General features: G+C 41.1%; 1 protein-coding gene across 1 annotated transcript in view; it reads left to right on the top strand.

Annotated features, from left to right (window-relative positions):
- The first annotated feature begins 1199 nt into the window (after positions 1 to 1199).
- The window catches only part of nat8l (N-acetyltransferase 8-like), a 29912-nt gene continuing 5464 nt past the window's right edge, over positions 1200 to 25647 (top strand). The window contains exons 1-2 of the mRNA XM_062066009.1: positions 1200 to 1679; positions 2539 to 2703. Coding sequence (XP_061921993.1) covers positions 1385 to 1679; positions 2539 to 2703 — 460 coding nt within the window. The 5' untranslated portion in view covers positions 1200 to 1384. The remainder of the gene's footprint in view (positions 1680 to 2538; positions 2704 to 25647) is intronic.

Genomic DNA, 25647 nt, shown 5'->3' with positions numbered 1-25647 from the left:
ACAACTTAAGCTGTACATCAAGCAAGAATGGGAAAGGATTCCACCTGAGAATCTTAAAAAATGTGTCTCCTCAGTTCCCAAACGTTTACTGAGTGTTGTTAAAAGGAAAGGCCATGTAACACAATGGTGAACATGCCCTTCCCCAACTACTTTGGCACATGTTGCAGCCATGAAATTCTAAGTTAATTATTATTTGCCAAAAAAAAATAAAGTTTATGAGTTTGAACATCAAATATCTTGTCTTTGTAGTGCATTCAATTGAATATAGGTTGAAAAGGATTTGAAAAATCATTGTATTCCGTTTATATTTACATCTAACACAATTTCCCAACTCATATGGAAACGGGGTTTGTACTTTAACTTTAATGTGAGTGTGAATGTTGTCTGTCCATCTGTGTTGGCCCTGCGATGAGGTGGCGAATTGTCCAGAGTGTACCCCGCCTTCCGCCCAAATGCAGCTGAGATAGGCTCCAGTGACCCCGAAAGGGGGGGAAAAACCCCAATGTGAACATTTGATAGTTGCATCATGAAACAACATGCTTGGATCATGTTATTTACAGCTGCACAGTCGAGGTACTGTTTTGTTTTTCTTTGTGTGTAATTTCATAACAAGAAAGGTAAAGATTTACAATTTAAAAAAACAACAACTTTATGCTCGCAAGTCAATCGAAGCGCTACATCCGATAGAGGGCAGCAGTGGTGACAAGATGCATTCTTTTGGACGACAAATGTCCAAAATAGGAGCTTATTTTTAAAAGAAAAAAAAATGGTTCTCTGCTGAAAAGGAGGAGTCCGATAAGAGTGGCTGGTGTTGTAATAGAGTGATGTGCAACAATCAGACCTATTTATATGAAGAACAGCAACAACAATGGATGCGTTCATGCCGGTTTCAGGCGGTGTGCATCACGACCTCCGCAGTAACAGAGTGCAGCGCACTGCGGTGCAGGACGCACCTCATGGGGGGCCAACGCAGCGCATCAATGTTGACATGGGGACTTCCATATTAGCATCTTCGACGTATGGCGCATCGGCATGGAAGCACCCCCGCCCCATCCCACCCCTCCGCATCGACCCAAATACGCTGGTTCAGATGCAATAAAAAGCGCGTCTCTCCTCTCCTCCTCCTCCTCAATCCATCAGCATCTCCCGGCCACCAATCACAGAACCCCCCCCCGCAGGACCTCCATCCACACGCCCTTCCCCGCCTATAAATACAGCTGCTGGTGCGCCGGCCAGCCTTGGTCGCCAGAATCGCTCAGGGTTGCAGCACAGCCACCCCCATCCATCCCTTCCTCCTCCGTCTTCTCCCCCATCCATCTTCATTTTTTGAGCAGGGACGCCATCCTCACATTCACTGTGTACAAAACCTGCTTGGTTTTTTTGCATGCATTGTTCGTCTCCCAAAATGGTTTGCGAGACTAAAATAGTAGCGGATGAACACGATGCTATACCTGGGAGCAAAAAGGAGGCGCCCATGATGTGGAGCGCCCCCGCGTCCGGCCCGAGTGAGGCCAAAGACGCGCGGCGGGACGCGGTCTTCATCCGCGAGTTCGAGCGCGGCGACCAGGAGGAGGTGCGGCGCATCTTCTACGAGGGCATCATGGAGAGGATACCGAACACTGCGTTTAGGGGGCTCCGGCAGCAAAGCCGAACACAGTTTTTGTACGCTCTTCTCACAGGTACGTTGGCGCCTTTTCTACCTCGATTTAAACTTACGAATACAAAGATGACTGTACCAGTCTTTTCTTTATTTTACACAATATCTGAAAAGGTTTGATGGTGTGTTGCAACACCGGCATTCAACAAAAGGCATGGTCAGGCGCGCGGCGCATGCGCAAACGTGTGGCAATGAATGGGTGAATAAGGAGTGCTGTCATCTGGGCTGTTTTTTTGTCAGCAAATCCTCCCAATCTGCACATTGGCAGTATTTAAAAAAAAAAAATACACATAAAGTACGACATGCAGCATAAACCTACCACCCATCCATCCATCCTTTACATTTACGCCCCCTAGCGTTACATTTGTGTAACTACTCCTACAGCAGAACCTATACAAACCCTTATGTCATGGGGGTGTCCAAATTTTTTCCACCGAGGGCAGTAAAATTAAACTATGAGAGGATGCAACTTTTATTTATATATATATATATATATATATATATATATATATATATATATATATATATATATATATATATATATATATATATATATATATATATATATATATATATATATATATATATATATATATATACATACATCCATACACATATATATGCTATCAGCATTGCAGCCTTTTTGCTTTACATTGTGCCTTTTTTCTCTCGGTTTCCTATTTTTTAAATTTGCATTCCTACAATGGGTTGATGAATAACAAAAAATGGCCCCCGGGCTCCTTTTTTGTAAACCCTGTCTCATACAGTATGTCGACCCAAAAAAACCTCCTGTGTATTAACTGCCCTGCCTGGCACAAATCAAACATGTGATTCTCTTTTCTGACAGGTTTCCTTTGTTTTTACCTTCCGTTTCTCTCTAGTAATGTGCTTTTCTATGACCAAATCCTTCACACTGACCTGCTGCGCCCCGCTCGTCCTCATGGGCGCTCGCTACTACTACAGCTGGAAAGTCATCCACAGCTATCTGGATCACGCCCTGCACACCGACATGGCTGACATTGAGGCCTATTACATGAAACCTACAGGTAAGACCCCGACTTGCGTGCGTCACGACACAGTAGTCAAATGTGGCTCGGCAGGCGATGCATGCTCTACCATTGTTTCAAAAGTTTCAAGAGGGAAATGTCATTTTAAAAAAACTAACTCACGCACAAATTGTAAGTGGGGAAGTAAATGTTGAAATGTGCCGCCCCTCCTCCCAGCATTTTTTTTCTCCTTCCCCCCACTTGAAGGCCTGATGGCAGGAGGGTCTGCATCACCACTGATCCGCCAAGGAGGAAGAAACTGCTGAGCCGCACTTCCTCCAGTAAAGTCAATCAAATTCTTGTGAGATTCCCCCTCCAAAAATCATAACTAAAGCAAGTTATTAGTTAAGCCTTTGTCTTCCTGTGTGGCCACAGGCTGAGTAATCTACGACATGCACTCCAATTATTGCTGCAGGACCATCGTGGTTTAGTCGGCGGGAGGGTGGCGTAGGGGGTGTTCAGGCATCACTGCTCTTGGACAATGCAAGCTGAGATGGAAGGGTGGGGCCCCAGGGGGGCGGGCCAGCACCTGAACACGCCAGCAATGTCATTGGTTTAGTTACTGCCTATCATTTAGGGAGGAATTGTGGTTAAAGAGTTCACATTTTTATTGCCGTTTGCTTGCTTAAAGTTAGTAGGATTAGTAAATAACTGCTCGACTGGGAAACTTTGTGACGAGAGCAGGGGGCAAAGGTCAAGGGTGCAAACACAGTTTACAAGTGTTACATTTTTCTCAATTATGCAGGAAGTGAGTAGTTCGTTATTGATTCAGATTAAAATTGTGGAGCTACTTTCACATTATCCATATGACTGTCTTTATCGTCATTTTTTTTGTAAAAAAAAAAAGACTAAATCCAAACTCCAAAACTTGAAATGAAGACAGCACAACCCCAGTTTACTGGACACGTCTCGTGGGGTTAAAATGCATTTAGTCACATTTATTAGTGCCGAGTTGTGGTCAAAATGCTTTGGAAGACATGCTAAAATACATTTAATATAGATTTCCTCAAAGTTTAAAAGTCAGTTGCTTGACGACAGCCATGTTTTAAACAATCTTTCTCAAATCTCTCACACACACACACACACACACACACACACACACACACACACACACACACACACACACACACACACACACACACACACACACACACACACACACACACACACACACACACACACACACACACACACACACAACTGTTCGTCCTCTAATGGTGATTGAGCTAAACAGCCTCAAGTTCAAGCGGTGGTTTTGTGGAGTTGTGTGAGAAATTTCAAGGCAAATCGACTAATGGGGGTTAACCTTTGGGTTTGGCAGAAAAATAATAGCCTGGGCAACAGAGGGTGCATGTTTTCACAAATTGTCGCCCTTTTGCGTGCAGCAGTTCAGGAGTAGAAGCGTTACATAAATTAGGGTACTATTTTTTTCGCGTGACTGTACATGCTTGTGTTGTTATGCTACACATTACACTGGAATCATGGGACTGCAACACACGAGTGATGAGGGTCCGCAAATCAAAGCAAGGGGTCAATCATTACATGTTAGAGCATCTGTGTAAAAAAAGATACTGTCTTAAAAGTGGTTTTGGACCCCTTGGTGCTCGTGGCAGCAAGTTTTCAGGACACATGGTAAAAGTTATGGATATATCTTATACTCTGTGTGAAGTTGGCCCCCCTTGCCATTGTATATATCAAAATAAAACAGCCAATTGTTTATGCTGTTAAGGTTTTTAGGTACAATAATTCTAAAATACATGTTCTGACTAGTGACGTCATCCAGCCCTCCCCATTGTGTCCAAATTTCTCCAAACTTGTCCCAAACGTTTGTGCTACCCCTCAAAAAAAAAAAGTTGCTATTATCGTTTTAATATTCTGCATCCGTAGTGATGCACGGATCGTTAACGACATATCAAGACCTGATACCAAATCTTTATGCTTGGAAATCAATATATTTATATTTTGATACATCAGTTATTTCATCTCCACAAACAGCCATGACGCTGTGTGATATTTGTCAAAAATGTATAGGGAACAAACATCGTTAAACACATGTTGAACTACAACCCTGAATACTACAGGGAGGATCGATGCAAATATCGGTAGTTCAATACCAAGGTGGATTTTAGGATGGGATTGACACTAGTTTGATGTGATCAATACTTTTTTTTGCAGTTTCTCAACATTATACGTCCAGCAAATTCCAGGATTTACTTCAGAGATTGTGTTTTGCATAATCTGCGCAAACAACACACCTGTGCCCTTCTCTGCTGCTCCCCCAGGTACACCTAGCCTTTACTCTTCTCTGCCAGAAAAAGCGGACAAACAGCACTACGAGCAGCCCGTTATATTTTTTTATTTTGTTGCAATTATTGTTCCATTATTGTTATTTTGGACTAGTGTATTTATAGTATCAATATTGGGATGGATCCTCTCACACTTAGTATTCAGTGTGATAGTCCAACATGATGTGTTTAACAATGTTTGTTCCCTACTAAATTTTGACAAACACCGTCTTGGCTGTTTGTGTAGATGAAGTAACTTAACACGTTTACAATTGGCCCTTGTTTTTACAGGCTGACTGACAGAGAGCAGTTTGCCGCTGCACCTACACACTTACTTACCCAGGCGGAAGAAAAAGTAGTTCTTATCAACCGTGTATTATAAAGTAGTTATTTTCCAATGTGTTCCTGTTAATGATACATATGGCTTCAAAAAAATTATGTATCAAAGTATCCATATGTTGATTTGAGAAGTGATTTTCCAGCATAATGATCTGGTACCAGAGGTATTGATAATGTCAATATCGAGCCACACATCCCTACGGATGTGAATAATAATAAAATGTTAATACAATTTAAGCCATAGTAGCACAAATGTTTGAGATTTGGACAAGGTGGGGGGGCTGTGAAAATGTATCTCACAATCACTGAAGAACCTTAAAGGCCTACTGAAATGAAATTATTTATTTAAACGGGAATAGCAGATCCATTGTACGTGTCATACTTGATCATTTTGCGATATTGCCATATTTTTGCTGAAAGGATTTAGTATAGAACAACGTCGATAAAGTTCGCAACTTTTGGTCTCTGATAAAAAAAAACCTTGCCCCTACCGGAAGTAGCGTGACGTTGTCAGTTGTTCACTCCCTCATATTTTCCTATTGTTTTCAACGCAGCTAGAGCGATTCGGACCATTACCCCATTAATTTGAGCGAGGATGAAAGATTCGTGGACGAGGAACGTTAGAGTGACGGACTAGAATGCAGTGAAATACATATTTTTTTTCGCTCTGACCGTAACTTAGGTACAAGCTGGCTCATTGGATTCCACACTCTCTCCTTTTTCTATTGTGGATCACGGATTTGTATTTTAAACCACCTCGGATACTATATCCTCTTGAAAATGAGAGTCGAGAACGCGAAATGGACATTCAGTGCCTTTTATCTCCACGACAATACATCGGCGAAACGCTTTAGCTACGAGCTAACGTGATAGCATCGTGCTTTAACTGCATATAGAAACAAAAAAAATAAACCCCTGACTGGAAGGATAGATAGAAAATCAACAATACTATTAAACCGTGGACATGTAAATACACGGTTAATGCTTTCCAGGCTGGCGAAGGTTAACAATGCTGTGCTAACGACGCCATTGAAGCTAACTTAGCAACCGGACCGCACAGAGCTATGCTAAAAACATTAGCTCTCCACCTACGCCAGCCAGCCCTCATCTGCTCATCAACACCCGTGCTCACCTGCGTTCCAGCGATCGGCGAAAGGACGAAGGACTTCACCCGATGCATTTGGCGGCCCGGAGACTTAGGAAGTCAAGGTGAGGTCGCCGGCGCTAGGCTAGCGCGTCTGCTCTCCAACAAAGTCCTCCTGGTTGTGTTGCTGTAGTCCGCTGCTAATACACCGATCCCACCTACAACTGTCTTCTTTGCAGCCTTCATTGTTCATTAAACAAATTGCAAAAGATGTCCAGAATACTGTGGAATTATGAAATGAAAACAGAGCTTTTTGTATAGGATTCTACGGGGTACCATAACTTCCGTTAAACTGACTACGTCACGCGCATACGTCATCATACCGCGACGTTTCAGCCGGATATTTCCTGGGAAATTTTAAATGTCACTTTATAAGTTAACCCGGCCGTATTGGCATGTGTTGCAATGTTAAGATTTCATCATTGATATATAAACTATCAGACTGCGTGGTCGGTAGTAGTGGGTTTCAGTAGGCCTTTAACAGCACAAACCAGCACAGATGTTGTACAAACGAATGGCAGTGGTACTTTAATATTTGCAATGATAAGAGGGGCTATCTTCACTCAGCTCTCCTACTTGCCTGGAGCGGCGGGGCTCAGATGGTAGAGCGGCCGCCCAACAACCTGAGGGTTTGAATCCATTGCTGCTGTGTCCTTGGGGAAGACACTTCCCAGTGCTGGTGTATGCATGTGAATGAACGTTTGGTGGTGGTCGGAGAAACTGTATGCGCAAATTGGCAGCCACATTTCAGTCTACCAAAGGGCAGTTGTGGCTACAAATATAACTTATACAATCAATGTGGAGCGAATGAAAAATGCATTCTCAGTTCTCACTGTAAAGGGCTTTGAGTCACTCGAAAAAAGCGCCATTGTTGTTATTATTACCTCTGCATCCGACAAAATGCAACACCAGCTGGCTCCAATCTCCTCGTCTTCCTCCCCCTGCCATGGGAGAAATCATAGATCAATAGAGTGATCAATATTTGTCAATTAAGGACAAGCATAATAAGAACCGACGTCATGGCACAGTGAGCGGCTTAGAAGGTGGATGTAATAGAATGAGCTGAAGCTTTGTTGGCTGCCAGTGATACATGCTCACTGTTTAATGAGGAGTCACTCCTAGACCCCAGTGTGACAAGATTAGCTACTGAGGAGCTTCTTTTCCTACCTGCTGCGCTTAATTTAGCTCTGCGCTAAATAACATGTTGGAAAATCTTGGGAAGGCTTGTCGAGTAGAAAGTACATACAGAAATGTGGCTGAGATTAGTAGCAATGTGACGTGAGGATCTGTTTTGCTCTTCTTTGATGCAAGATCTTAAACCGGAGCAAAGAAAAAGCAAGATGCTAATATAACGAGGTGTCCACGGTTGTCCATCAATATTAGGAGGTCCATTAGGAGATCCAGGCCTGCCATGCATGCAACAGCAGGGTTACCATTCTCCTTCCAACACGCCTGTGTACCATCCTCATGATTCTACTGCTGTTCAATCCACACATGATGTTGTTTTACTTATCCAAAAGCACCGGTTTTTAATCATCTAAAGAAAGTGTAGTCAGTCAATATGAGCACATTGATCTAAAAAGTCAATACAAAATAACTGCATTTAAAGCCCGATAATCCTATCTGATCATACATTTACATGCATCCGTTGGCATAAATATAATTTTAAGTAATATTCTTTTGTTTGAACAACATATCCTTTTTATTTGCTGGTAAAGAGAAATTGCAGTCAGTCATGGTCAATAAAAAAAGCTCCTTGTCTTGTAAAGTCAAACATGCAGCACAAGTTATTTTTATTTGATCTTATTTCAACTTTTATTTTACCAGGAAAGATCAAATGAGAACAGCTTCTAATTTACAATGATGACCAGGCAAGAGGCCCCAGCAAAAGCAAACCCACTACCCCACCAAAAAAACCGTCAAAAATAAAGACGACAACTATACAACCAATAAGAAAAGACTAAGATGTCAAAAACAACGTAAATAACTACTAGTGTGTATAGAAATAGAAACAAGAGCGAGAATAAACATGTACAACAATCAGCTAAGGTCAGTTGGAATTTCTGTTTGAGCAAGTGGAATGGTGGAAGAGTTGAAAGTTTGAGGGAGTGTTGAAGGGCGTTCCAGTCTCATTCTGCAGCATAATAAAAGTTTTTGGCCAAGAACAGTGCGGCTTTTGGGCCAGACAGAGTAATGATGTCACTGGATCTTAAGTGATAATTATTATGGGAAAGGTGCAACAGGTAAGAGAGGTATTGAGGTGATAGTCTCTTAGACAAACAAGAGCCAGTGATGAAGCCGCCTCGTGTGGAGGAAGGGCTGTCAGTTTGTACAGATCACAATGGTGGGTAGGAAAAAGCAGACCAGAGGCAAAACGGATGGCTGAATGGTGGAGAGCATCCAGTCCACTGAGGGCACACTGGGAAACCATTTTATAGACGACATCTCCATAATCAAACAGGCAGTATGGTCTTCTTCACTAGAGCATAGGCTTACAAGAGCCTTGACACCTTGATAGACTCCAAAGTCCAGCATCAGACTATCAGAAAAGCAAGAACAAATACCTCTCAGCTTTTAAGAGTATGGCTTGTCTGGAACAAATTGCCTGATGGGACATTGGTCTGTAAAAGAGATGATTTGCTCAGCGATGCAAACTTTTCCTGGTTTTGGCAGGCAAAAGCAGCCTTGCCTTACCGTACTCTGTCCAGAAGAGGCCTGACTCTTTCTTCTCTGCTACATCCAGGTCATTAACGATCTTCAAGTTTTTCAAGTTGGCTTATTATTTATTGGCACTTTGGTTTTTCTTGCAAAAAACATGTTAATCCTTAGAAAGCAAAGGCGTTGGCTAAAATATTAGCGGTTTTATTAGAAGTAGTGTTAACATATTATTAATCTTGATGGTTGATTTGTCTAATGCTTTAATATATTATGTGTATTATCGTTGTTTTAATGTATTTACATCATGTCTGTGTGAATGTTGATGTATGTATGAGAGAGACAGACTCCCTCGCAATTTCCTTCGGGATTAATAAGTGACCTTACCTGGATTGACATAGCTTAATTTCTTCAGCAGTGGTGACATGGGGGACAGACGTCGTTCATCTGTAGTTCTCAGATTTGTGAACGCTGCCATTCTCAAAACATGTTGTCAACGAACTGTGAAAAGTACTTCATAGGACTCCGGTTTCTACAAATGTATCAACAAAATAAATTTTTTAAGAAAAATAAGTCAAGATGACTTGACTTGATTTTATTTATTCATGCTTGCAGTGGAGCCAAGGCCCCACTGAAAAAACAGCTGAACTTCACAATGAATATTAAACAAACAAAGATAAAAAAAAATTAAAAGAACAGACAGTATGTTATATAAAAAAAAATTTTCATTTTCAGGGCAACAGCAGCATGGAAACTATTAGCATTCTGGTATATGACTATTACTTATTTAATTAGATAGTATTATTATACAGTTTAATTGCAGTATGCAGGGTAGAGTTTTTAAGTCTCTTTGTCTTGGCTTTGGGCTCGGGTTCAGCCAGCTTATGTTGGTTCCTCAATGTCCTGGCAGTGCGGCTGCCTCGTGTTGGAGGTAGCAGGTCATGCAGAGGGTGTTGCTCATCATGCATATCCCTGACCAGCTTCACTGCAGCCTCCTCTCTCCTGGTCTGGAGTGATGGTAGGGGTTGTGAGATGTTTCCAGCTCTCCTCGTAATGATTTTACAGGCACGTTTCTGGACTCGCTCTAGCTCTGCCTGTTGTTTTTTGGAGCAGCCCACTAAGAGCACTGAGCTATATTCCAGACACGGCCTGATGAGAGTGGTGTAGATGGTAACAAGGTCGTCTGCAGGTAGTCCATGTCTCGCCATGACTGTGAGGTAGTGCAGCCGCTTGGAGGCGGTTTTTATTGCCTTCTCCATGTGCACATCTCCAGTCAGGTTTTGATCGAGGTGGTAACCCAGGTACTTTGTTGTTTCCACGACAGGGACCTCCTGTCCCCCCAACATCAGTGCAGGAGGTTGTGATGGATTTCGGGCATAACATATCCGGAGTTCTACCGACTTTTTCCCGTTGAGTATCATTTTCTTATTTGCTGCCCATTCATCCAGCCTTTGTGCCTCCTGGCACATCGTTGTGTCTGACACGATGTTGGATATGGGGATCACTCTCGATAGCCCGATGTCGTCTGCATATCCGACATCAAGGGTGTCCTCAAAAACAGCATCCCGGGTGGCCATGTAAAGGAGGAAGACATATGGGGAGACAACACCCCCTTGTGGCACCCCAGATGTAACTTCAATCCAGGGGCTGTGAGCTCCATTTGCCACCACTCTCGGTCTCCTTCCTGAGATGTAACTATGTAGCCAGGCTGTCAGATATGAGCACAGTCCTAGGTCCAGTATGTTTTGCATCAGGATCCCATGGTCAATTACATCAAAAGCTCTCGACATATCTGCCAACAGTACTCTCACCATCGTTGGTTTGGAATCGGTTTCGGTAAGCCAGGTGTGCATTGCCTTGACTAGAGCCGTTGTAGTACTGTGCTTAGGCAGATATGCATATTGATTTTTACATACGTCAAGCACTGTTGGCATAAGCTTTTTCAACACAAAACGTTCTATTGTTTTCCCCACACAAGAAGTTAGTGAGATAGGACGCCAGTTTGAGATTGAGCCAGGGTCTTGGCCTTTGGGTATGGGACAGACATTTGACTCCTTCCATACATCGGGGACACACCCCTGTTGGAAAGAGCAGTTGGCCAGATGTGTGATGACCGGTGCCAGGTCCTCTGCATGTTCTTTCAGCAGCCAGGTGGGAATGCCATCCGGCCCACTTGCTTTCTGGGGGTCCAGCCGAGTGAGGGCTAGCTTCATCTCACCTATGCTACAGATGTCACTTGGTGTAGCTCTTGGTAGGGGATAGACACAATAGGGCGTTGCTTTAGTCCACGACTCCGCAAAGAAGTTGTTCAGGGCTTCTTCAGTTTTGTCCTCTTCAACTTCTTGTATTTTGATTATTCCATCAGTTGATGATTTAGCGCGTCCTAGTCCTTTATTTATATAGTCCCACCACTCTTTGGGGTTCTTTTTCTTTAGGTTTTGCATTTCATTTTTATAATATCTAGTTTTTGCCTTGCGTATAAGTCTTTGGACGGAGTTTCTGATTTCTCTCCATTTTCCCACTTTACCCCATTTATTGTGGGCTTTTTGTCTTTTCTTTATAGCCTGTTTTATTTTCTCTGTCATCCATGGTTTGTCCGCATTTGTAATTTTTTTCAGTCGCACAGGCATGCATATGTCCATTGCTGTCTGGATATAGTTGTTAAAACTTGCTGCTTTGGCAGTGACGTCCACAGCCTCATAGACAGCAGACCAGTCAGTCATAGCAATGCATGTTGACAGAGCCTCTTTTCTTTCTGTGGTCACTAATCGAGCCCTCCTCCTCTTCACCTGTTGTTTCTGCCCTGTTGTATTCACTGGGCTCAGCACCAAGCACTTGTGGTCGCTTGCACCTAGGGGGGCAAGGGTGGTTGGGGGGCTGTAGAAGTTAGCCATGTTTGTAAAAATCAGATCTAGGGTGGCTTGCCCACGTGTATGACGTTTCACTATCTGCCGAATATCGGGGTGGGAGGAGGTCAGCATTTTTGTGGGCAATTTATTGAAATCCCCACATAAATATAGCCCCATATTGGGGGAAGACGCTTTAATTGTGTCTATGGTGGTTATTAAATACTCCAGGACTTGGTCCTGGCACAATTTTTTATCTGCCCATGGTGGGTGATATAGGTTTCCCACAAATATGGTTGAGACACTGCTGGGGGTCCGGCGCTGTTGTATTTGAACCCATGCGCATTCAAAGTCATCACTCTCCAGGTCCCCTCTTCTTTTTGCCTGCAGTCTCTCATGACAGTACACAGCCACGCTCCCTCCGCTTTTTCCATTTCTATCTCTCCTAAATAGTTGGTAGTCCTTGATTGACAACGATTCATCCGGAATATTATTGTGCGCCCACGTCTCAGTAACGCACCCAATGTCTGCATCTAAAGTTTTCAGCAACAGTTCATATTCATCAGTTTTGTTTATCAATGACCTGGCGTTGCAGAGAGTTAACTTCGGCATGCGCGGCTTCTCTCGGTCAGGTTTAACACAGCGTATTTCAGCCAGGACACTCACCCTTTTCCTTTTTTGCATGGGGCTCGGTCTGTGTCCTTCTGTAACTGTTATTTTCTGCCGCCGTTTTTTTCCGGCTTTAGATCCTCGCGCGCGGCTTCTTTTGCGGGCTATTCCAGTGGTTCTCAGCGTCTGTTTTGTTTCCAATCAGCTGGGCTGCGTGTCTTTTCAAGCTAATTAGGAAGTGTGGAGGGTATTTGCGATTATTTAGTCCTTCCATCTCATTTGAATCCTACCGATGGCCACACACTGATGCATGAAACCGTTCCCAGCACGTTGCCCTGAAATTGTTATGATTAAAAAATAAAGGGACAGCTTAAAAACACATTTAAAAATCGAGGACGCCGACGACAAACACTGCGGCTGCCTTGAAGCGCCACCTGCTGGATATATAAGATAAGATGTACATTGTATAGTCAAGAACAGTTCAAATACATCATCAAGGGTCCCTAATTTTACATGACATTCAAACCTATGACCAGTATGTAAACGTGTGACTCAAACAGTAAATTGCCATTACTTTCTCGGTGTGACATGGTAGAGGCACATCTTGCATCTTTGCGTAAAGCCCCACCAATGTCCCTTCCCCCCAATGACCTTCGACCCCGGGAGAGAGGCAGAACCGGTTGCGCTCGTGAACAGTGGCATGCGCACACAGTAAAGTGTAGTGTGTGCAAATTGTGGTGCATGCATGCGCTTTCCATACAAACAGACCTTAGACGCATTGGGCAGGGGAGGCAGTAAAGATAATGCGAACTAATGGACGGGCGCAGGATGTGGAACTTCCTCAACTTGGAGAACATTTCGCTCTAAATTTTAATTTTGTGTCTTATGCAGCAGCCCTCAGTTTGCTCACTAAAGAGGAGGGGACTGCTGATGCGTGAGCACGTCAATTCATACATGCACTTTGACGCGAGGAGGAGGGCGTGCCTGGAGAAAAGTTGACAGCATAAAACTGACATATTTTGAGTGTTACATGGTAATACGAGATTGCTGCACTTTAGGAGAGCAATGAAGAATGGACAAACGGATGCAGTCTTTCTTTCTTCCCTCGATCTTTCTTGGAAGTCATCAGTATTACCCGCCTCCCCTCCCCCCTCCTCGCCTCTTCTCAGGATGTAGGCCCTGGCAACCATAACGGATCCTTTCAAGATTTAAATATGACGGACTACACTACTCTATAAGGTTATTTATTGACAATAGAGATTTAAAAAATGAAAAATGGCGATATAGTGCTATAAGAAATTCATATGCAACAAAATCAATCCATCAAAGGGAACCTATATGATGATTGTCTGATCTGCATTTAACACACTTATATATGGTATAGATAATACAGAATGTATTGGATATGCTTTGGTGTAAATTTAGCGTTAATTTTGCTTCACAGTCACATTCCTAATGCGTTTTTTTGAGAAATTTGCAGATTTCAAAGGAAACCCTCTACGCCCCAGTCTTTCTAAAAAATAATGTATTGTTTGGAAAATGTACACTGTTAAATACATAGCTTGATGACAAACATCACCGCTATTGTTTTTCAGTCACGGTCAAAAAAATCTTTAGGCTACCTCAGCAGTCCCCCTTTCTTAAATTTACGTTTTGACATTATGTATTTACCCCGCGGGATAATACGAATTTCTCTTCTGTAATCTGTTTGTGTTTTCTCCGTGTATTTGATGTTCGGCTTTTGCGCCGGAATTGTGCCCTTATATGGGGAATTAAGGGCGTTTACGTATGCAAATTACAGAATTAAGGGTTGTTTACATATGCATATTGGGGTAATAAGGGCGTGTTTATATGCAAATTATGATAGACACGCACGCGCTAACCATTTGGCATTCAGCAACTTAAGAACAGCAGGTGGGAACAATTTGGCCGTTTAAGAACACGTCATGAGTTTGAATAGACTCCTCTTAAGAAATCACTTAGGAAATATAAGAGGAAAAGTTAGGAACTTATTGCTGAATGGGGCCCAATGACTGGAATGTTTTACTGGAGATCTGCTTTTTAAATACAGTCCAATTTACATGTTGCCATTCATATAATTCCAACCATCCCAGTCGGGCGGAAGGCGGGGTACAACGTGGACAAGTCGCCACCTCATCGCAGGGCCATCACAGACAGACAGAATAGACAACATTCACACACAAGGGCCAATTTAGTGTGATTAAACAACCTGCACTAGAAACAAATGCATACTTAAACATAGGATGCACATGAATAATACAAAATGTGAGTTGTGTATGCCAACATTGTGTTAATGCTGTGGCAAAACAAGCGTATTTGTTTAGGTTGAAATGAGCTATGAAAATAAATGTTACTATAAAAAGCAGCAAAAAAAAGTATCTCACTGCCATTTTTATTTTGTAAATGTAGCTCACACAAGAAAAAAGGTCGATGACTAGTGGTAAAGATTCGCTGGTCACAACATTAGGTACACCTGCACACTCTAGGATCGAAACAGAGTATCGTAAAATTATACAGCATTTATCTCACTGCATACTGCCAGAAAGTCCGGTAAGAATGCATGAACTTTATGATTTGACTCGTTAAACACAAGTATCCAACATTGTAACAACATTTCTAATTCATAAAAGAAGTCATAGGCCCCACTTTAAAGCTTAGAGGGCACTTGCGTTTGTGTTCGGTCATTCCTAGTTCAAACCTTAAGGATACGCACAGAAAAAAAGAACAACGTCACCGCGCAAGGGTGGTATTTGAAGTGATTTATGGTTTAGATCAGGGGTCACCAACGCGGTGCCCGCGGGCAACAGGTCGCCCGTAAGGACCAGATGAGTCGCCCGCGGGCCTGTTCTAAAAAAAAAAAAAAAAAAAATAAAATAAATAAATAAATAAATTTTTTTTTTTTTTTTTTTAATTAAATCTACATAGAAAAAACACAAGATACACTTTCAATCAGTGCATCAACCCAAACAACCTCCCCCATGCACACTCATCCACACCCACTCACACAAAAGGGGTTATTTCTTTCTGCTACCAATATTCTGGTTCCCACAACATAGACAACACATCTGCAAGGGACACAGTCCCTGAAGCACACATGATTGTATAGGCTGCTGGTCCACTAACATTTTCATTAATTACTATTTTTTATGTAATTATTTTTATATTGTTATACTTTCTTTTTTATCCAAGAAAATGTTTTTTATTTATTTATCTTATCTTATTTTATTTTTTAAAAAAAGGGCCTTATCTTCAACAGACCAGGTTGTCAATGAAATTAGATTTGTTTAAAGGGTTTTTTAAACCAGGCCCAGTCCAGATAATGTCCAAGTCGGACTCAGCAACACACACCTTAATTCATGTACACAGAAAAAAATTAGGGAACACAACAGATTGCATATAATTTATAAACAAAATTACATTTTCAAAATAAGCATTTATGTACAGTCCAGATTATGTCCAGGTCACTCAAACTAGGGAACACAACAACAGATATCATATAATCTATAAACATAATTATACTTTCAAAATAAGCCTTTAAGGACTTCTCATCTTTTTTTAAATGTTTTTTGGCATCATTATCGTTTTCAACCATGTAACTTTCTAAAGTTAGAAAATACTGAATAAATGTTTTAAAGAAAGTAATACTAAGTGAATATCTGTTTTTGGCCTTAAAAATAAACATTTTACCGAGTACTATAATTAAATTGACTAAATCATGATTGTCAATGAACTCTCCTAAAATAACAGAAACCACATTAAGCTTCATAAACAAACCAATCCTTAAACACATTTTTTCAACTTCCACCCAAAACAAAGACACAATATGACAATACCAAAACAAATGCAGGGTGGATTCAGGCTCCTGACAACAAAATCGGCAATCATCTGACTCTGTCATATTCCATAATTTTAACATTTTCCCTGTGGGTAGGAAGTTATAAATACTTTTAATTTGAAAATAACGATTTTGCACATCGATAGTGGTTTCATAGATTAGTTTGAATATGGCATCCCATGGCAACGGGCAGTCAAAAAAGTCCTCCCATTTTCCATTTGTGTTGTATGAGGCAGCCTTCAAAGATTTCTTTATTAAATAAAAATTATATATTTTTCTATTTATTTTAGTTCCTTTTTGCCAACTAGAATTTCTTATTAGAGGTTTACAAACTAATAATTTAGTAGTTCCATAATTAATTATTTGTTTCCATCTTTTCCCAATTACTCCAGTTAGTTGATAAAATGAAAAGCTTGAGCAAGCATCACCATACATAGCTCTAAATTCATCATACTTCATAATTTTACCATTCTCATTGATAATATCATTGACAAAAATGATTCCTCTTTCAAACATATTTTTCCAAAAGAAAGGCTTTCCATCTATTACAATATTAGAGTTCATCCATATTAACTGCTGCAAAATATCGTCTCTTTTTTCTGGCACATCAAATTGAAAACACCACTATGAGTGGATTGTTTCCTTTATGTTTCCCAGCAGACTCTCTGGGAGGGGATCACTTGTAAAAAAGGATACAATTTCTTTTGATACAGTACATGTTTTTTGTCCAACAGGACATTTGTGTACCACTCAATGTTTAAATACATCTTTGGAACAATTGATGCTTTTAAAGACAGACACATAGCTTCAAGGTTGAGAAGTTTCAGGCCCCCATATTCATACTCTTTGTACAAAACCTTTCTTTTAATCTTTTCTGGTTTGCCGTTCCAGACAAAATCGAAGACCCTCCATAAATCTTAAAAAAGTTTTGTGATGGAGCTGGTAATGACAAAAACAAATAAATAAATAGAGGAATAATTAACAAGTTGGCAATAGACATTTTACCATACAAGGTTAGGGATTTCCCTTTCCATAATTGCATAATTTTGTCCAGCTTTCTTAGTCGATTATCATAATTTACTGAGCCTAGATCTTCCAGATTTTCTGGGAGAACAACACCAAGTATGTTAACTGGTCCATCTGTCCACAAAACAGGCACTTTGCATTCCATTCGAAAGGACGTTCCCTTTAGATTTCCGATCCTTAACATTTTACATTTAGCATAATTAAGCTTAAGGCCAGATTGCTGTGAAAATATGTCCAAAAGATTAAGAAGGTTCCGCAAACAATGAGGAAAAATCTTATCTTTGTGAACCAGCCTTTTCTGACATGAACTTCATCAAGAACAAACACAGAACACGCCTCACTGATGCACATCTGCAAGACTCACTCAGAGTTGCAGTGTCAAGTTACACACCAGAGTGCAACACACTAGTTAACAGCATGCAATGCCAGGCTTCCCACTAACTGACAAAGAAACAGATAACTGATTTGGTGTCCAGTTCAAAGTGTGACATGATTTAAAAATTTGAGAGTTTACTTTTGTATTTTACATGAGTTATTATTTGTACAAACATGGTGCAAAGTAATTCATGATTTGTTAAAAAATGTTAGTGGCTAGCTAGTTAAAATGGGATATTGTGATTTCACAAGACTGTCCTAGAACTGATCATTTGAAAATGTTCAATTTGAAAAATGTGCACTTAGAGAAAATATAAAAATAAAGTGTTGCTTATTGATATTTATCTGTTTCCATATATATTTATTGTGAGAAATCATTAAGATGATCAGTGTTTCCACAAAGATAAATATAATTAATTATTAATAATAACAGAGTTAAAGGTAAATTGAGCAAATTGGCTACTTCTGGCAATTTATTTAAGTGTGTATTTAACTGGTAGCCCTTCGCATTAATCAGTACCCAAGAAGTAGCCCTTGGTTTCAAAAAGGTTGGTGACCCCTGGTTTAGATCAACTGTTCAAATTTTTTTTTTGTAATTTTTATATTTTCTGGCCATTGCATCCATGTTTTGCATCCTTCTGTATGCGTATGTACTGAAAAAGAAAGACAATCAAAGTCAACATTTTCTTTGGTCTGTGCTAAGGTATTTTGCACGTATAATTGCGACAAATGTGGACATTTATTTATTAAATCTGATCGCTTAAACCACTAATGGTAACATAAGATGGCCAGTGGTGTTTTTGTTATATTTTTTGGTTTGAAAAAGGTTTAGTTGAGCAAGTTGTGAATGTCGCCGTTAAACAAGATTAAATTAGACTGCAATTTCTGCGTGAGCGTTTAATAACAAGCAATTATTAAAACCGCCCCGCTTCTCTGAGCTGGGATGTCAAAAAGCCTTGACGCCCTTCAGTTGGAGTACGTGTGTGGTTGTAACAAGTGTGGCCGAGAAGAAGTGTACTGGCTAGGCGTGCATGCTTCGACTGTGCTGTCTTCATTCCTGGCACTGGCTCAGGTCAGACAGATGGTCAGGAGGGCATTGGAAGAGCAAATGCCCGCCTCATCCCTTCCTATCACTGTGAAACCTTTGTGTCAGTGAGGGGTGAATATGTTAGAATGTAATTAACAAAAAACATTTTTGTTTTTTTTACAAGGCTGTAATTTTCCACATTTGCTGGTTTTCTACAACGTTCCACAGGTTCATAAAAAATTAGCCACGGTCCAGGCCACACTTTGACCGCCGTTTCATATTTTACCGGGACAGCGAAGTGTTACCAAACGACAGAGGAGTGTCTCCAGGCTATGTCTTTGTAGCACAATCGCTAGTCAGAGGCTGGGCTGCACACTTGTGGAGGTGCCCTGCATGCTTCCCCACCTCGACGCCAAGGCAGCAGTAATGCACACTCCCCGGGCTTGTATGGTGCCATGCATGTCTGGATCTCCGCTTCCACGACAAATCCTTTTGTGACCACTTGTGTTAGATTACATGATGCAAGAACCACATCCTGTTTTGCATTTATAATGGTCCACCTCTGTAAGAATGGAAGACTCCATGCTGAAATTTCAGAATATGAATACATTTTCCCTTAAGGGGTCTGAATACTTGCTAAACAGGCAACAATGAGCCCTCCTGCTCTGCCCTTTAGTCTGTGGCAAACCAGCTGGACATGAACTGTGTTTAGAAACTTAGTTACGATGCATACTGCTATTTTACAGGTGGCAGCAAATCTATTTGTGGTGGTCCAAAGTGTATTTGCCGTTTTGGAAACACTGATATTATATAAGTCCCAGAGGTTCCACAATAGTATATTGGAAATATGTTGGCCTGAAATGATGCTAAAATATAGACATGATGAAATTCAGAAGCCTTACTGAAAACACACCATTTTGTGTGTCCGTAGCTTATCAATCAATCAAAGTTAATTTATATAGCCCTTAATCACAAGTGTCTCAAATGGCTGCACAAGCCACAACGACATCCTCTGCTCAGATCCCACATCACGGCAAGAAAAAACTCAACCCAATGGGCACAATGATAAACCTCGAAGGGGGCCGCAGATGTGGGGACCCCCCACCCTGGGCAACAGGTGCAATGGATGTCGAGTGGATCTAAATTCTAATGACCTCTGTTTATCCTCACCAAGAAGTGCTATTGTAATTGCGCACTATTTTTTTACATGTACACAGTAACTCTGCACTCGTTTAATGTAGTAGATGCCATATATCACATATAACAACATGACATTAAAGGGGAAATTCCTTTTTCCCCCCACAATCATTATAAAAGACATGACGATAGATGGATTAATGCATGGATTAATAAATCCATGCATTAATTAATTCAATCAATCAATCAATCAATGTTTATTTATATAGCCCTAAATCACAAGTGTCTCAAAGGGCTGTACAAGCCACAATGACATCCTCGGTACAGAGCCCACATACGGGCAAGGAAAACTCACCCCAGTGGGACGTCAATGTGAATGACTATGAGAAACCTTGGAGAGGACCGCATATGTGGGTAACTCCTCTCCTCTAGGGGAGACCGAAAGCAATGGATGTCGAGTGGGTCCGACATAATATTGTGAAAGTCCAACACATCAGCGAAAGTCCAGTCCATGGTGGGGCCAGCAGGAACCATCCCGAGCGGAGACGGGTCAGCAGCGTAGAGATGTCCCCATCCGATGAACAGGCTAGCGGTCCACCCCGGGTTGGGAGCAGAGTAGAAAAGAAAAGAAAAGAAACGGCAGATCAACTGGTCTAAAAAGGGAGTCTATTTAAAGGCTAGAGTATACAAATGAGTTTTAAGATGAGACTTAAATGCTTCTACTGAGGTAGCATCTCTAACTTTTACCGGGAGGGCATTCCATAGTATTGGAGCCCGAATAGAAAACGCTCTATAGCCCGCAGACTTTTTTTGGGCTCTGGGAATCACTAATAAGCCGGAGTTTTTTGAGCGCAGATTTCTTGCCGGGACATATGGTACAATACAATCGGCAAGATAGGCAGGAGCTTGACCGTGTAGTATTTTATAAGTAAGTAGTAAAACCTTAAAGTCGCATCTTAGGTGTACAGGAAGCCAGTGCAAGTGAGCCAGTATAGGCGTAATATGATCAAACTTTCTTGTTTTTGTCAAAAGTCTAGCAGCCGCATTTTGTACCATCTGTAATCTTTTAATGCTAGACATAGGGAGGCCCGAAAATAAAACGTTACAGTAATCGAGACGAGATGTAACGAACGCATGGATAATGATCTCAGCATCGTTTGTGGACAAAATGGAACAAATTTTAGCGATATTACGGAGATGAAAGAAGGCCGTTTTAGTAACACTCTTAATGTGTGACTCAAACGAGAGAGTTCGGTCGAAGATAATACCTAGATTCTTTAGAGTCGCCTTGTTTAATTGTTTGGTTGTCAAATGTTAAGGTGGTATTATTAAATAGATGTCGGTGTTGAGCAGGACCGATAATCAGCATTTCCGTTTTCTTAGCGTTGAGTTGCAAAAAGTTAGCGGACATCCATTGTTTAATTTCATTAAGACACGCCTCCAGCTGACTACAATCCGGCGTGTTGGTCAGCCTTAGGGGCATGTAGAGTTGGGTGTCATCAGCATAACAGTGAAAGCTAACACCGTATTTGCGTATGATGTCACCTAGCGGCAGCATGTAAATACTAAAGAGTGCAGGGCCAAGAACCGAACCCTGGGGAACTCCGCACGTTACCTTAATATAGTCCGAGGTCACATTGTTATGGGAGACACACTGCATCCTGTCAGTAAGATAAGAGTTAAACCAAGACAAGGCTAAGTCTGACATCCCAATACGCGTTTTGATACGCTCTAATAAAATATTATGATCAACAGTATCGAAAGCGGCGCTAAGATCAAGAAGCAGCAACATAGATGACACATCAGAATCCATCGTTAGCAATAGATCATTAGTCATTTTTGCGAGGGCTGTCTCCGTAGAGTGATTTGCCCTGAAACCGGATTGAAAAGGTTCACAGAGATTGTTAGACGCTAAGTGTTCATTTAGCTGCTGTGCGACAAAAAGCTCCTTGATAAGTTTCCCAGGAATTGGGTCAAGTAAACATGTTGCTTGTTTTGTCCCATTTACACATTTGAACAATTCCTCCAATGTTATTTCATCAAAGAGAGAGAAACTATTTTGGAGGGCAGTGTCCGTCGTATATACAGTCGTATCTGTGTTAATAGAACCCAGTTGTAGCTGAGATGCATTGTCTTTAATCTCTTTTCTAATGACTTCAATTTTCTTATTAAAGAAATTCATAAAGTCATCTGCTGAGTGGGTGGAGCTACTGGGAGGAGTCCCTTGTTGGGTTAGCGATGCTACTGTACTAAACAAAAATTTAGGATAATTTTTGTTGAGGTGGATGAGATTTGAGTAATATTTAGCTTTAGCTGAGGTAAGCATGCGTTTATAAGTTATTAAACTATCACTCCATGCTTGATGGAAAACCTCAGTTTAGTCGCACGCCATTTGCGTTCCAGCTTTCTACATGATAATTTCTGGGCTTTAGTTTCTTCTGTAAACCATGGGGTACGCCTTTTAGGGGCCCTTTTTAGCTTTAGCGGTGCTACACTATCAATGGTGTCGCGCAGGGCGTCGTTAAAGTTGTTAGTGAGGTTATCAATAGAGCCCACATAATTTGGGAATGGTGCCATTACCGAAGGCAGTAGGTCAGTAAGAGTCGTCGTTGTGGCAGCATTAATGTTGCGGCTGCTATAGTAGTTATTATTATTATTATTAGTTTGTTGACAATGAGTCAGAACTTCGAATTTTATAAGGTAATGATCGGACATTACTTTAGTGTACGGGAGTATCGTAACTTTGGAGGTGGTGACACCCCTGACAAGCACTAGATCTATCATATTACCGTTGCGATGCGTGGGTTCATTTATTATTTGTGTAAGACCACAGCTATCAATTATAGTCTGGAGCGCCACGCATGGATGGTCCGATGGGGTATTCATATGGATGTTAAAGTCTCCCATTATGATTATATTGTCGGCGTGCGTCACTAGATCAGCAACGAACTCTGAAAATTCATTGATAAAGTCCGAATAGGGCCCTGGGGGGCGGTAGATGACAGCCAGGTGCAGAGGCAGCGGTGTGACAAACCTCATAGTAAGCACCTCAATCGAGTTATATTTATTATTTAGGTCCGAGGTAAGGCTAAAGTTTTTGTTGTATATTAGTGCAACACCCCCACCCCTTTTAATGGGACAGGCAATATGCGTTCCCGTATAGCCAGGAGGAGACGTCTCACCCAGCGCAAAAAATTCGTCCGGTTTGAGCCAGGTCTCGGCTAGACCAACGACATCAAGATTGTTGTCTCTAATGACTTCATTAACTAATAACGTTTTGGAAGACAATGATCTTATGTTTAAAAAGCCCATATTATAGGTAGTGGGCTGTTTTGAGGAGTTTTTGTTGAAAGTATCCGTAGTAGCAATATTAATACTGTTACGTTTATTATGCGTAGTGCACTTTAAATAATTTCGACCATATCTAGGAATTGATATGACAGGAATTTTTAGATTGTTTGCAACCTCAGTAAAATGCATGTCCACCTCTGACGCAGAAAAAACATTATGTGAGTTGTATATTATTCTAAGAGAATTGCTATGTGTGCAGGGATTATCCAGCCTGGCGCTGGCTAGTTCTAGCTTAACAGACTCCTTATTAGCGCTTCTTTGAGGATTAGCTTTTAGCTTTTTCGTTAGCCCTGCTAACAACAACGCCTTTAGCTTTGTTGTTAGCCCCGCCCGACATCCCCGCTTCTGCATCCGAGCGCACCGCTTACGTCTCTTTCGTTGACGGTCTCCGCTGGTAGTGGACCCCGCTGCTTCACAGGCCACTGCTGGATGTAGCTTGCGAAGAATTCAGAAGCTAGCGAGTAGGTCCACCGTACACGCATCTTTCAGCCCAAAATGGCCCGATCTCTCCACATCCAGAATCGTAAGTCGGTTGTAAGTGATCACGCTGTGAGCCAGCCATGAAATTGACTGAATTGACGGGTATTTTTGCCAAATCGGTATACACTTCCAAGAGCGCATGCAAGAAGCTGCCGCCGTGAAGCGCCGCCATCTTGAAAAATTAATGAATGAATGGATTAATGCAATCTAAATATTAATTAACGTAAATAAAAGACCGCTTACAGCGCAGCCAATGGGAGCTCCACTATTTTGACCATAAAATTCAATAAATAACAATTGAAAAAGCGCCAACAATACTCATATTTCGTGACTTGAATATTAACCAAGTATTCGTGATATTGTTATTACAAGCGTTAACGCAGACAAAGTATTTATAGCGGCGACGTAAATGCTTCCGTCTGCTGTTTCCTCTCTTCTCTGCTCCATGTAAGTTTATTGTAGATCATAAATAATGCCTCTCTCCTGAAAAGTAGATGGCTGAGGACAATCTGACGACTTTGGGCACATTTCCCAAGAAAAGAAAAGAACGACACGAAAAGCGCTTCTTACTCCCCCGCACCCCATCCCGTTCCTTCATGAGGTTTATGAGACTTTCTTAATCAAAATGGGAATATATAAACATCCTAGCAGTTGCCATCCTAATGACAACAGACCTTGTACAGTAAGTGATGTTTAATTATGTTTGTTGGCGCTCATGAAGAAATCAGGGATAGAGAAAGAAAAAAAAAAGCAAACATTGTGATGCGTTTTTTAAATTAATTAGCACATTTTAAGCATTTGCTTGAAATGATCAAAATGCGTAATTATTAAATGTTATTATAAATGTGCCCGTTACTACATTACATCATGTATATAAAACTTCAATGGATGTGTTTGGATGTTTTTTAAGGGCTCAATAGGCAGAATTGAACGTCCCCAATATGGTCCACTGTAAGCGGACCTTGATCAAATGTATTTAATATTTAGAATGCATTAAAAAATCCATCCGTCGTCATGTCTTTCATAATGACTGTGAACGGTAGGCAAAAATCCAAAAAAGAGCAGTTCCCCTGTTAGGAGTGGGACAGGAGGATACAAATGTCAGCAACACTAGCATAGCTCTGTGAGCTACAGTGCAAACATTACATTCACATTTTACCAGTAACATCATGCCAGGTTAGCCTATTTGCTGAGGAAAAACTAAATTAAATAACATACAGCTCCCACGTCTGGAGCCGACTGACGGACCAGCTGTATTTTATGAAATAGGATAGGATAGTTTATTTATCCCACAATGAGGAAAGTATGTAAAGAAAAACATAAGAATAAAACTAAAAATAAGTAATAAACAATAATACATATTGTGCACTATGTATAAAGAAAAATGTGTGGTTAAGTCTGTTTACAAATATGCCTTCAATTAAGTGTTAACGGCATACTCAACAGAGGAAATATATTTTTCCTTCATGATGTCATGAGAGGTCATAGTTTGAGTACCTATCTCAGAAGTGAAGTAACCTCTACTAAGTGAGGTGATAGATTTGTATCATGTTTGTGTCTCTCAGGCTCGAGAGACACATATTGCCACATCATTGAGTAGTTCCATTCGCACAATAGGGAACTTTTAAGATCCATGCATTTCCCCCACAACTGAACCATGCAATGCGCCAGCAAGGAGGAAAATTGATCAAAATAAGGATTCAAAGATCATTAGCAATTTGTTTTTGCAATCTGCCATTCATGGACTCATGGAATCATTTGCTCAGTTCCCGACACAATGCGTTTGAGCATAATACCATGTAACCACTTGCTGG

The sequence above is a fragment of the Entelurus aequoreus genome, linkage group LG12 (assembly GCF_033978785.1).
Source record: "Entelurus aequoreus isolate RoL-2023_Sb linkage group LG12, RoL_Eaeq_v1.1, whole genome shotgun sequence".
NCBI classification, from domain to species: domain Eukaryota; kingdom Metazoa; phylum Chordata; class Actinopteri; order Syngnathiformes; family Syngnathidae; genus Entelurus; species Entelurus aequoreus.
Note: the sequence above shows the minus strand (reverse complement) of the source record. Positions and strands in the feature narration are given on the sequence as shown.